This window comes from Lagenorhynchus albirostris, chromosome 6 (assembly GCF_949774975.1).
Source record: "Lagenorhynchus albirostris chromosome 6, mLagAlb1.1, whole genome shotgun sequence".
NCBI lineage: Eukaryota > Metazoa > Chordata > Mammalia > Artiodactyla > Delphinidae > Lagenorhynchus > Lagenorhynchus albirostris.
This window is the reverse complement of record NC_083100.1, coordinates 94,112,506-94,125,918: the sequence shown is the minus strand read 5'-3', so window position 1 is coordinate 94,125,918 and position 13,413 is coordinate 94,112,506. Positions and strand designations below refer to the sequence as shown.

The 13,413-nt window shown below is 36.6% G+C and overlaps 1 protein-coding gene across 6 annotated transcripts in view; it reads left to right on the top strand.

Moving 5' to 3' along the window:
* CCNT2 (cyclin T2) overlaps positions 1-8,332 on the top strand; it is a 48,212-nt gene extending 39,880 nt beyond the window's left edge. For 5 of the 6 annotated variants that reach the window (XM_060152992.1, XM_060152996.1, XM_060152993.1 and 2 more), the window contains 2 exons: positions 3,538-3,608; positions 4,112-8,332. In XM_060152992.1, coding sequence (XP_060008975.1) covers positions 3,538-3,608; positions 4,112-5,539 — 1,499 coding nt within the window. In that variant the 3' untranslated portion in view covers positions 5,540-8,332. The remainder of the gene's footprint in view (positions 1-3,537; positions 3,609-4,111) is intronic. The other variant, XM_060152994.1, reaches the window with a different exon arrangement.
* The last annotated feature ends 5,081 nt before the right edge of the window (positions 8,333-13,413 follow it).

The window sequence follows — 13,413 nt, the reverse complement described above, 5'->3', positions numbered from 1 at the left end:
AGCCCCCACTCGCTGCAACTAGAGAAAGCCGCCCGTGCACAGCAACGAAGACCCGATGCAGCCAAAAAATAAATAAAATAAATAAATTTTTAAAAATAAAAAATAAAGTAAACTAATTTTGTTGAGTTTAAAATGTGTAAGCACAAAGTCAGGTACTAGCTTACTGTAGAAGATGTGAAGCAGTGAGCTAAAGGTATTTTCATGGTAATATTCCTTGCTCTGTTCCACTGATGGTAAAGTGTGTCATTGTTGTCTTGCATTAATAAGTATGAATTCACAAGGAAAGATTGGGAGTATAAGTTCTGTACATCATGGACCTGGAATTTGGAGGTCTCCTGATAGGACGTTTTTCTGATAGAGAAATAAGCAGGCCAGAGGCAGGGGATTCCTGGGGATTAAGACATTTTAACCAGGCACTCTAGATTTCAGAAAGGAAATAGATAACATTTCTTACCTAATATATGCATAAATCTAAACTGGTATGTTAGGTTTTCTGCTTCTTTTTGTGGGCTTTCCCCAATTTCCTTTACAAAATTGAAGCTAATTTGAAAACTGGATTTACATGACTTGCGTTATATAAAGTGAGAGACCCCTATGGCTTTGGAATGTGGTTTTCCATTAATATCTTAGATGCTTTAAGACAGAAATTTCATTAAGGGTCTTCTCCCTTTTCTGTGAAGGGCCAGATAGTAACTATTTTAGGGTTTGTGGGCTATACTATCTATGCACCTAGACAACTCTGCCACCGTAACTGGAAAGCAGCCATAGGCAACCTGTAAAATGAGTGGCTGTGTTCCAGTAAAACTTTATTTACAGAAACAGGATGCAGGTCATATTTGGCCCACTGGTGATAGTTTGTCTACCCTTGTGGTAAAATATGCTCTTTGTTAGGTCTCTTGATTTTGTTTTGGTATTTTTTTTTCCTCCCTGAAAAATTTCTCCTGGATTATATACCTCATGCTGTATTACTGCCGCATGATTATCCTCTTTTCCTTACATTGCCAGAGGTTTTTCTAAAGGTTATTCAGAGTGGTAGGAAATCTTCAGTGAGTTGAAATAACATCTTCTAAAAACTAGTGGCGGGGGGGGGTGCTTCCCTGGAGGTCCAGTGGTTAGGGCTCTACGCTTCCATTGCAGGGGATGCGGGTTCGATCCCTGGTCAGGGAAGTTCTGCATGCTGCGAGATGTGGGCAAAAAAAAAAAAACATTGTAAAGCAACTATACTCCAGTAAAAAAATTTTTTTAATAATAATAAAAAATAAAAAACTAGGGTGGTGCAGTGGTTGGCAGTCCGCCTGCCGATGTGGGGGGCGCGGGTTCGTGCCCCAATCCGGGAGGATCCCGCGTGCCGCAGAGCGGCTGGGCCCGTGGGCCCATGGCCGCTGGGCCTGCGCGTCGCTCCGTGGCGGGAGAGGCCACAGCGGTGAGAGGCCCACGTACCGCAAAAAAATAAAAAATAAAAAACTAGTAGGGGCTTTTTTTTTTTCCATCTGTGACTTGAAATTAGGTTACCTATGCCACCGTCTTATTTTAGCAGTCAATAGATAAAGATAAAATAGGCATAAACTTAATAAAAATAGTTTGTATATATGGTGCTAAAATAAAGCTCACAGAAAGCGAGTAATCTGCCTTTTATCCTGCTCTTAAATTGTATCAATAGGTAAAGTCTTTTTTTGACACAACAGGAGGCACCTAAATATCCCTTTGCTTCTATTCTGAAAAGGCTCCAGTACGTTATTCATTTGGAGAACCACTGAATAGGAATCTTGGACACTTAACACATTGAAAATTTCAATGTATTATGTGGCAGCCTTTTCTCACATTTTTATGGGATCACATTGTGATCCCATAAAAATAAAGTAACAAAGTATAAGATACTAAGAGTATCTGAATTTTATCGCGGTGTCTGAAGCATCAGTGTTTACTAAAATAATTCATTTAATGACTGTCCCCAAAACAACATTGGCTTGTATTTGGCCTACCTGTAACAGGGTTTGGGGGGGGGGGGCTTGGTTGTTTTTAATGATTAATAACAAACCTTCATGTGTTTTTTGTAACTTGAATTTTTTCTGAAATCGAGTCAAAACAGTTTATTGTTAATTTTGGACCCAAAGGCATGTGTCTACTAGACTTACTGCTGTGTCCAAGTAGAAAAGTGGTCATTTTTTTTTCAGATGAAGAAATGGTAGTACAGACATTAGATTGTTTTCATCCAGACTGAATCGAAAAGCTCCTGAGTCTTTAGCAGGAATTAGTTGTCACAGCTTGTGAGCATATAATGGTGCCGAGTTTTTGCATGAATCTAGTCTCTATTAAATTGGCATTAATAATATTACGTGACATTGTAATTCATTTGACTAATATTATTTATCTTGAGAGTGGCCAATAACTTTATTAATGACACTATTTTGGAGTCAAAAACTAATTCATCATAACCACACCACTTTGGAAAAGTGGGTCATCTCATTGTAATCCTAAATTTTAGGAAAAAAATTGTAAAAATATAACCAGGATGATTTACTGATAATGTTACTAGTGTTGATTGCTAGGAAGTTATGAGTATAGGTAAAGGAATTTTTTTCATTTAACTTTGAAATGATTTTAAATCTAAAGAAATTGTGAAGTAGTACAGATTCTATACTATTATAGCTTGTACCCAGTTTCTCTAATGTTAACATCTTCTATAATAATAATATGATTATCAAAACGAAGAAGTTAACATTGGTATAATACTATTAACTACAGATTTTACTCAAATTTCCCCCATTTTCTATTCTAGAATCCCATGTTCCATTTAGTTGGCATGCCCCTTTAATCTCTTCTAATCTGTGATAATTTTTCAGTCTTTCCTTTTCTTTCATGTCCTTGACACTTTGAAGAAGAATGGTCAGTTACTTTATAAAATGTTCCTCAATTGGAGTTTTGTCTGATGTTTTCCCATTATTAGAGTGAAGTTATGCGTTTTTGGCAAGAATACCACAGAAGTGGGTTTTATCCTACTGTGCATTTTATCATGGGGTATTATGTTGATATGTCATTGCTGGTAATGATAATCATGATCACTTGGTTAAGGTCATAAAGTTACTGATTTTCTGTTTATAATTAATATCTTGAGGACGGTATGTTGGGATTACACAAATATTCTCTTTTTCCTTAAACTTTTGCCCACTGATTTTAAAGAATCTACTGATGGATCTTGCCTATCCCAATTATTACTATGATGTTTGCGTAATAGAGATTTTCTATTTGGAAGGAATTTTTTAAATGTGACTAAATTTTCCAGAGATTCTAAGTAAGCATGTAAAATCAGGGGGGTGTGGGAGGAGTGTTTTATTTATTTAAAACAAATTTTTTTAAGATTCATCTTTGAAAATACCAGTTCAGAGCTGTGTCTACTTCTGTATGTGCTGATGGTTGAATTAGGAGGGTGATGGTGAAGTAGATGAACTCTTGCGCTTTCTTTCTAATATTGCCCACTTGAGAGAATTCTAAATCTAAAGGCACCTTCTAAGTTTTAAATTTGAATTTTATCTTTAGAGCTAACACATGAGTTTCTACAAATATTGGAGAAAACGCCTAGTAGGTTGAAGAGGATTCGAAACTGGAGGGTAAGAGAATTGGCGGGTTTTTAGAACATCAATTTGTTAACTACATAGCTAATCAGTTTGAATTTTTGTTGTTAAATATTCTTATTTCCAGTATTCGTAAGTAATTACAGTGTTTCGTAAGCTACATACACTCATAATTTATTCAACTACGGTGTCCAGTAGACTTTGCTATAAATACTTTATAAATTCCTTATTTAATTTTCATAGTGATTACCGTGGAAATAGTCTCCTCACTTTACAAACAGGAAAATTAAAGCTTAGACGAGTTAAATTCCTTTCTCAAATGCTGGGCTAGGATTTAGTCTGCATCTAATTTAAAACCAGTGCTTTCAACTATTTATATCCTTTTTATGCCTCTAAATAAGATATTTATTTACTGGTAACATAAAGTGAAACCCCAGGTGATTTTATTTCCATGTATTTAATATAGAATTTTTATAAGCAAAGAAATTTGTATTAAATTCCTTTGCTGTCATTGCTTCTTCTGTGTTTTATTTAAATAGGCTAATCAGGCGGCTAAGAAACCAAAAGTAGATGGACAAGTATCAGAAACACCACTTCTTGGTTCATCTTTGGTCCAGAATTCCATTTTAGTAGATAGTGTTACTGGTGTGCCTACCAACCCAAGTTTTCAGAAACCATCTACATCAACATTCCCTGCACCAGTACCTCTAAATTCAGGAAATATTTCTGTTCAAGACAGCCATGCATCTGATAATTTGTCAGTGCTAGCAACAGGAATGCCAAGTACCTCATATGGTTTGTCATCACACCAAGAATGGCCTCAACATCAAGAGTCGGCAAGGACAGAACAGATATATTCACAGAAACAGGAGACATCTTTGTCTGGTAGCCAGTACAGCATCAACTTCCAGCAGGGACCTTCTGTATCACTGCATTCAGGACTACATCACAGACCTGACAAAATTTCTGACCATTCTAATATTAAGCAAGATTATACTCATAAAGCAGGAAGCAGTAAACACCATGGGCCAAGTTCTGCTACTCCTGGAGTAATTCCTCAGAAAATGTCTTTAGATAAATACAGAGAAAAACGTAAGCTAGAAACCCTTGATCTGGATGCAAGGGATCATTATATAGCTGCCCAGGTAGAACAGCAACACAAACATGTACAGTCCCAGGCAGCCAGCAGCAGTTCTGTAACCTCTCCCATTAAAATGAAAATTCCCATTACAAATGCTGAAAAACCTGAAAAATATATGGCAGATAAGAAGGAAAAGAGTGGATCACTGAAATTACGGATTCCAATACCACCCACTGATAAAAGTGTCAGTAAAGAAGAACTGAAAATGAAGATAAAAGTTTCTTCCTCAGAAAGACACAGCTCTTCTGATGAAGGCAGTGGGAAGAGCAAGCATTCCAGCCCGCATATTAGCAGGGACCATAAGGAGAAGCACAAGGAGCATCCTTCCAACCGCCACCACCCCAGCAGTCACAAGTATTCCCACTCATACAGTGGCAGCAGCAGTGGTGGCAGCAAGCACAGTGCTGATGGGATACCACCCGCTGTTCTGAGGAGTCCTGTTGGCCTGAGCAGTGATGGCATTTCCTCTAGTTCCAGCTCTTCAAGGAAGAAGCTGCATATCAATGATGCATCTCACAACCATCACTCCAAAATGAGCAAAAGTTCCAAAAGTTCAGGTAGTTCATCTAGTTCTTCCTCCTCTGTTAAGCAGTATGTATCCTCTCACAACTCTGTTTTTAACCATCCCTTACCCCCTCCTCCCCCTGTCACATACCAGGTGGGCTACGGACATCTCAGCACCCTCGTGAAACTGGACAAGAAGCCAGTGGAGACCAACGGTCCTGATGTCAATCACGAGTACAGTACAAACAGCCAGCATATGGACTACAAAGACACATTCGACATGCTGGACTCGCTGTTAAGTGCCCAAGGAATGAACATGTAATCATTTGTTTAGGTCAATTTTTCCTTTACTTTTTTAATTTAAAAATTGTTAGAATGGAAAACTTCCTCCTGATCTAGCAGTGGTAACACCTGCTGTTACTGCCACTGCTTCAATATTTGTAAGTGCTGCTTTATTCTTCATTCTGAAAAGAAGAGATTATAGTAAACAAGTCTTTATCTCCACATATGATAGTGTTATAAATACTGTAAAAGCATGGAAGGTGCAAAACTCAGTATTTCTACAATTGCAGCTAAGAACATTAGGGTGAATGGCTGGCTGCTTCTAGGAATATAAGATGCCTCAAGCATTCGTTTATTTATAATTTGAATACTGTAGCTATTTTTTGTTGTTGCTTGGCTTTTGAATGAGTGTAAATTGTTTTCTTTTGTGTATTTATACTCGTATGTATGATTTGCATGTTTCAATGATAAAGGGATAAAACAGTATACTGACAACTGTTTACAAGAAAGTGGAGAAAAATGTACATACATTTTTGTATGTTTAGATATTACCATAAATACTCAGGATTGGAGCTGCTTGTAAGTATAACAATATACAGAATAACTTTATTTTATCTTGTCAGAGTCCATCACTAATCTAAAACAAAGGTGGCACTTTTTCATGTTAACCTTAAACTCTAGGCCTTACTGGAAGCCACTGAAGGGGGACACTTCACTACCAGATGGGTATGCAGTGCCACAGATGGTCATTTACACTGTGAGGCACTGATTCTGCCTTCAGAGGTTCTGACCAGATTGGCTGCTGAAATAGCCCCTAATTTTCTGAAGGCTTGAAGAGGAAAAAATAAAGTTTACATACTCTTGATGTGAAGTGCATTTAAGTGTTTGTTGGCTTGTTGCAGTACTATAAACACAGAGCTGTTAATAATGGTTATGTAGATTACTGTGATTTGAAAACTAAATTCACAGAAACTTACATTAGTGAAGAATTAGTAAGTCTTTTTCTTAAATAGAGAACTTTAACACTACGTATTTTAACAGTAAACAGGAATCGCTTTTCCTTTAGCGTTCAGAAGGACACCATGTTCTTAAACATACTCCTCCCCTGAAGCGTGTTTGTGTGTGATGCCATATTTCTTTTTCAGGTAAATGCAGTCTTCCTTATAAAAATGAAATTAAACTTATTGCTCTTTCAGTTCTTTTATATTCTAACAATAAATAAAACAAAAAGATCACTGACTGTGCATTGTACCTGTATTTATAGCTTATGGTTGTTAACAGGAAGCTCACTGAGAAAAAAAAAAGGTAAGCCTCCAGGTAAACAGCTAGTGGAGGTTTTACATTTGTTTGCACATCTCAGTATATTCCTGTTGAAGTCAAGTTTGCACAGTCTTCTGACTTCGGAACAAACAATAGACTTTAACTTGTTTAAAATTTGTCTTAAATGCCGGTAACATGGCTCTGGTTTATCAGCTAATCTTCAATTCTGTGGTAAATCTTTGGGCTGTTGAGTATCTTTGAGATAGGTTGAATTCAACTTCTGTTGAATTGAAAACTGTCTTAATTTTTCCTCTATGTATATGAATTATTTTTGTTACAAAGCCACTGATATGTGCACAATTGTAATTTTACTCAAGTATGTTGCAGTTGTAAATATTAGAGAGTTTAATCTCGTGCTCTACTCTTATTTAGCAATTACCTGATTTGCCAGTAGCTTTATAATTTTTTTTTTTAAGATAATTGTTCATTATTTTGTCAATGTTATTTGAACTTAGGATACTAGGATCCTCTTTCTAGGGACTTTGCCTAGCTAGCATGTCCTAACTTTGTTCTTGTCTGGCATAACTTTAGTAATCTTTGTCATTACATGTAACTTTGTTACTCTGTATGACATATTATTGTATCCATAAACATGGTAATTTTGATACAGTTATACTTTTACAGTGGTACATAATCCAAGGACTAGTATAGAATTAAGATGAGTGCAAGATGAGGGAGGGAAGGGTTTTGTTCTTGGTAATTTAGATGTGAAACCTCTAAGGAGCTATCATGTGAAACGACGTAGGGTGATTGTGCTACTGTATAATTGGGGTGATAATACCAGGAATTTTAATAAGATTTTGTAAAGAATATCCAGAAAAGTAGTGAACTTATTTTCAGTATGACATAGAAAACAATGTGAATATTTAAGGTCTGTGACTATACTTCACTAAGAATTTGCAGAATTGTTTTGAGATGTGAGAATAAAGGTAATTTTGTTGAATCTTTATTGGTGCTAATGATGGACAGTTAAAAAGGTAGCTAGTGTATATTGTTATGGGTCAGTACTTATTAGTACTTCCAAAATCGAATTTGAAATGCTATGTATTCACTTTTCACTCTGTAAATGTAATTCTTTACAATGACTTTATTTATTAAAGGGCAGCCAGTTGTAATTTTTACAGGATTGTGTGAGCTATTCAAACTCTTAAACCTCTGAACAGGATATTAGCTTCCGTAAACCACAATGGGGATAAAATATGGAATTTCTTTTAAGTTTCGTTTCCATTAAATGAGAACCCTTATAATTCATATTGCCATGAATTTAACCATCTCATTTGCATAAAGTAGTTCATCAGCCTGGTCCCAATAGGCTCAACCAAAGAAAAAGACTCCAATGAATGGACATTATTACTGAGTCTTCTTGTAAGTAGCCATAAATAAACCAAAATAGTATCAAATTTAGATATGAAATTCCACATGTGCAAAGTACTGTTAAGGTGATACATTTTTGATGAGATTTTTAAAAATATTTGAACTATTAAAAAGCATTATCTTTAAACATCCTATAAAAGAGTGATTCATTTTTTAGTTGTGTTTTCCCTAGATCAAAGATCATAGATTTGTTACCTTTACGCAGAAGCACATTACATAGAAAGGCTTTACTTCTACCTCTTTCAACTAATTTTTCAATATTGAGCTGTGCCCCCTAAATATTTGCCTTAGCTATTTTAAAATACAATATTTTCAGAACCAAAGCAAAGGAGTGGTTTTTTTCACAGAAACATTCTCAGAGGCTTACTTTACCAAATAAACTGATGGTAGTATCCTTGAGTGGTGAGACCTTGCATAATTCCTAGTTCCTATTTCTTGTTTAACCCTGAGGTTCATTTCTTGTTGCAGGTATTTAAATACTGAAAAGTTGTGTAGTCACCCCAAGGTTTATCTTTGAAAACAGTTACAAGTGCATCTTGATCTTCTCTGTGTATGCAGATTTGTTCTTGTTAGAGTTCTTAAGCGTCAAAAGAAAATTTCTACCATGATACGTGGTTTCATGCAGAGTGTCATAAGGGGTGCATACACAACTTTGTGCGAACAGATTATGATTATGTAGGATACATTACTTTTCTGGCCTATCCTCTTTGAACTAAAGAAATGACTAGTTTCAGATAGTTGAAAGGAAATGACTATTTCAGATAACCAAATTTGAAATATGTTTGTTAGTTACCAAATGTCTTGCCTTAAAACATTTTAAGCACATTTTCTGGTTGTATTTGAGAATTTAAGTTACTGATTTTTATTCCTTAACTAATCTTAGAAATAAACCACTGCTTGCATATGCATGACTATTATGTACTCTCAAAGTACCCTTGGTTGATTAGATATTTTAGGTTTTGCGTTTACTATGGAAATAAGGATTTTTAAAAACATGGTAATATCTCTAAAGGGAGAGAGTTCTACTGTCAAGATATTTCACCGTTCCCGAATTTTATCTACACAGAAAAGCCATTGTTTCTCACTTACTACTGTGCTTAAATCGCTAGGTGATTTTTAAGATGTCTTTGCTAAGAAAAATAAGAGCTTTGGTTATGGAGAATTCTTGATTCAGCAGTCTGCTTTCTTGGGATGCAGTAGGATTCATTAACCACATTTACCCAGATGAAGGATTAATAAACCCCACACATGAGGGAAGCTTGGTGACACATGCTAATCTCATGTACCAATTTGTTTATGATAGGCTGATTTAGGGGTTTTTGCATTGGAAAAGTAGCACATTCTGTTCCTACCCTTCTAGGGTCCCAGGTTATGGTACTAATGTGTTAACTTGAGAATTCACAGCTATATTAATATCCGAAATTTGATTGCTGTAAGCGGACAGATGTAAGCCAAATAATCAGAAGTTTGCTTGTTTTGTAAGAGATGTTTGCCTCTGAAACATCTGTCATTACAGTAGAGATGATCTTGCCAGTGGATCTGGAATGCTCTGAGGGTTTTAGGTCTGATACTATGCATCCATTTTTTATTCCACAATGTTAATTTGGGCACAGCCAGCTTTTGCTTCTATGACTCCTGTTTCTGTTAACTTATTAGTATGTATTCTGCCTGAAATTTCTTAAGGTAGCTAGATAAGCAAGATACATTGAAGGCTGTGTGGCTAGGAGTAATTCTGGTGTCGTAAAAGTGACTTAACCTGTTTGCTGTGATCCATTAATCTCAAAAGTAAATTCTGAGGGCTAATTTCCTTTATCTCCAAGTTCTGGGAAGAAGCCTCACTTAAAACCTGTTTAGTGGTTGGTTTAACTTTATTTGCCTATTGTTAAGTAATGAGTACATTCTTTTTTTTTAAGTTGTGTTTTTCAAGCAGCTTCCTTACTTTGAAAAACTTCACACGTGCTCACTTGTTGTCAGCAAATTGGGATTTCATTTTGTGAATGTACTCAAAACCCCCAAGGACTATTGAACAGGATGTTTGCTGATAGAAAATCTAAAACAGGAGTTTGTGTATATGGTATGAATTCAATCAGACATTGAATTTCAGCTCAGTATCTATTACAAGGAATCATTAATAAAGTTTGTTTATTGACTACATAAATCCAAGGCTCTAACATGTCTTGTTAATGTGAATCAAATAATTTTCAGTCCCTGGGAGATGTGGGAAATAAGGTCTCAATACTCTTTGAGTGACTTCATATATCATCAAGGAGTATGACCACTGAGATCAGATTGTCCATACTCCATTCTCAACCCCATCACTTAGTAGCTGATGTCCTTGGGTAAATTACTTTGTGCCTTGATTTCCTAATCTACAAAATGTCAGTAATAGTACCTATTCATTGGGTTGTAAGGTTTAAGGCTTGGGTGATCAGGGAATAAATGGAATAGATGGCATTGAAAAGAATCCTAATAGAAGCATGTTTTGGGTATTGGGGAGAGTGGTGAAGGCCCAATCCAGGTGCAGTAGACTTGAGTGTGTATTAAACACTGCATGTGTACCGTTTCCAGAATTTAAGTTGTTCATTCTGATTCATACTTTGGGATTTTCTTGTGTACCCTCTTGCGTCACCTTCACAAAAAGCAGAGAGTAATTGTAATTATCTGCAAGGGGAATTATCCCTGAGAAATTTAATCATCAACTGCTTTAATATTGCTGCTCCTTCCAACCCCCTTCCCTCCCTCCCCCCCCGATTTTCCTACACCTCACACTTGAGAAAGAAAATGGAAGCCTTGCAATGGCTTTTCATAAAATAGAGCTAAGATAGACAAGTTACTTTCTCTAGCATGAATTTTAAGCCTAAATATAAAAGTTTTGAAATCACATTAAAAGATTTGTCTTCATTTTATGTTGATAACAGCAGTAAGGGCGTCTTTTTTTTTCATATAATAAATTACATGAGCTTTATTTAGGAACATCACAAAGTTTAGTAATTCCCTTTAACCAAAGTTAGTAATCCCATTTACTAATTCACCGTACTCCATTGTTTCATCACTCTTTCACCCCCTGCTGTTTTTAATATAATGGAAAAAATTATACGTTTTTGTTTTAGCTCTAGTGTATGACCTGCCTGTTCCCTCCCCCCAACACCACCTCCCAAAGCAATATAGGGCTTCACTAAATGAGGGTTTTTAATCATATTGCCATGAAATTAACGGGCTATTGAGACCTTACAAATGTCCAGGCATATACCCAAGATCAGTTTTTTTTGGTCTTTCAAGTCATAATCCATAGGAGCAAGTGCTTTAGAGACAAATTCAGCCATGATTTTTCACAAGTTTGAGAAGTCATAACAGTGAGACAAAGTGCCACAGCTTTTCCTCAGGACTGTTTGCTATTTCAGCTTTTCACAGCACAGTGCCATACACAACAACTCTTCTTGTTAACGTTCCATGAAGATGCAGACTGCCTACAGCCAGTACTTTCAAGTCAAAAGCTGTTTTTAAATGCAAGTTGCTTTATTATATAGCTGCCTTAAACTGAATACTTGCAGGTACAGCAAGTATGAGGAATAAAGATGGCCTGGTACGTGATGGAGGCTTTTGATGCTCATTGAACAGATTGAGTTTTTATCTTGGAGCTACTCAGTACACTAAAGGCCCAGGACTGCTGTTGTCAAGCAGGAGAGAGAGGGTAAAGCAAGTAAGTGGAATCCTGTGCACTCCCCAACCCTGTAATCCAGAGCTCGCTCTTTTCCACAACGGCAACTCTCATTCAGACACTGAGAAACGTCCAGTGGGCTAAAGTAGGTTAAAGTTAAGGAGACGCTCTAGAGCTGGAACTACTGTCAGGATTTTACTTGGGGAGTTAAATTTACTTTGGTTGAGCTTGAGACCCATTCAGTATGAAATGAAATGCGCTTCTGAATGTGATTGAAAACTGGGGTGGTGTTCATGGTGAGAAGGGAAGATAGTCATAGAAGGGAAGGCAATGTTGCTGCTAAGTGAAAAAGGAAAAGCTTTTGACAACGTTAAAGTCATCAAAGTGACTGGACTGGTGAATTTGTTTATCAGCATCTATGGAGTTTTGTTTGCGTAAAACTTAAAACTGTAACTGATTTCATTTATAAACTACAAATCTGGGAAGCAGCAGGGAGAAGGCTCTAAAGTCAGACAAATCTGGGTGGCAGTCCCAACTTGACCTTGAGAAAGTTAAGTACCTCTGAGCCTCATTGTGCATTAATAGAATGAGACTACTACCGACCCAAGCAACAGCCAGAATTAAATAATAGGCCTTTCTCCATTAAGAGCTCAAGGAATGCTAGCCCTCCCAGCCCACACCTTTCTTCCCTCTCAGTCTCCTTTTAGGACCTCTGCCCCCTAAAGGAAGATACCTGGGCAATGATAGACACAGTGAATGACAGAACAACAGAAAGCTGTTAATATCAAGCCTTGCCTATTAAAAACATACAGGTTTTGAAGGTTCTGTGAAATTAGTGTTCAGTATTTTTCTATATCAGTAGAAGAGGGGTAGGTTTGTTAACAGCAACTTCCTGTGTCCATTACTGTGATCTGTATACACAGTATAAATATGTCTTAGTCCCTGCCCTTGCCTCATAGGGTTTAATAGGGTTGAATGTAAATAGGTAATTGCTCCGAAATCAGATACAATCATTCAGATTTTAAAGAATGCTGAAATCCCTACTAAGATTAAAAAACTAAACCCTACTTAAAATGGTGTTATGTTGATATACAAGTAAGCAAAATAAGGGACATATCCCTTAAATTTTTATCAAATATAAGGGAAGAACTCTGCAAACTGGAGAGAGAGAAGGAAGGTACACCCGCAAAGACCCTTCTAAACATGTTGGCCAAAGTAAAAGTTTATCTCAGCTGGACTGCATTTCACATTTATTTCAAAAACTTCTGAAGTAGCAGCTTGATTTTGACAAAGTCTGACAGACAACTGGTGTTGGAATTCACCTAAAGTTAGTTTGTAGTTGTGCCATGTTCAAATGACAGTAGCTAGTAAAACAAAATCTGTAGACCTAGCTTAAGACAACAGGTGTCAGTGAAATTTAGATGAGTGGAGTCACAGCAACCGAAACCTTACCAAAAATGCTCAGTCCACCAACTTAAGATCTTGTAATAACTGACAACTTGTCCCTGTTCATTTTTGCAAGGTTTTCCAATGTTCTGGGAATGAAAGTGAAGAGTGACCTT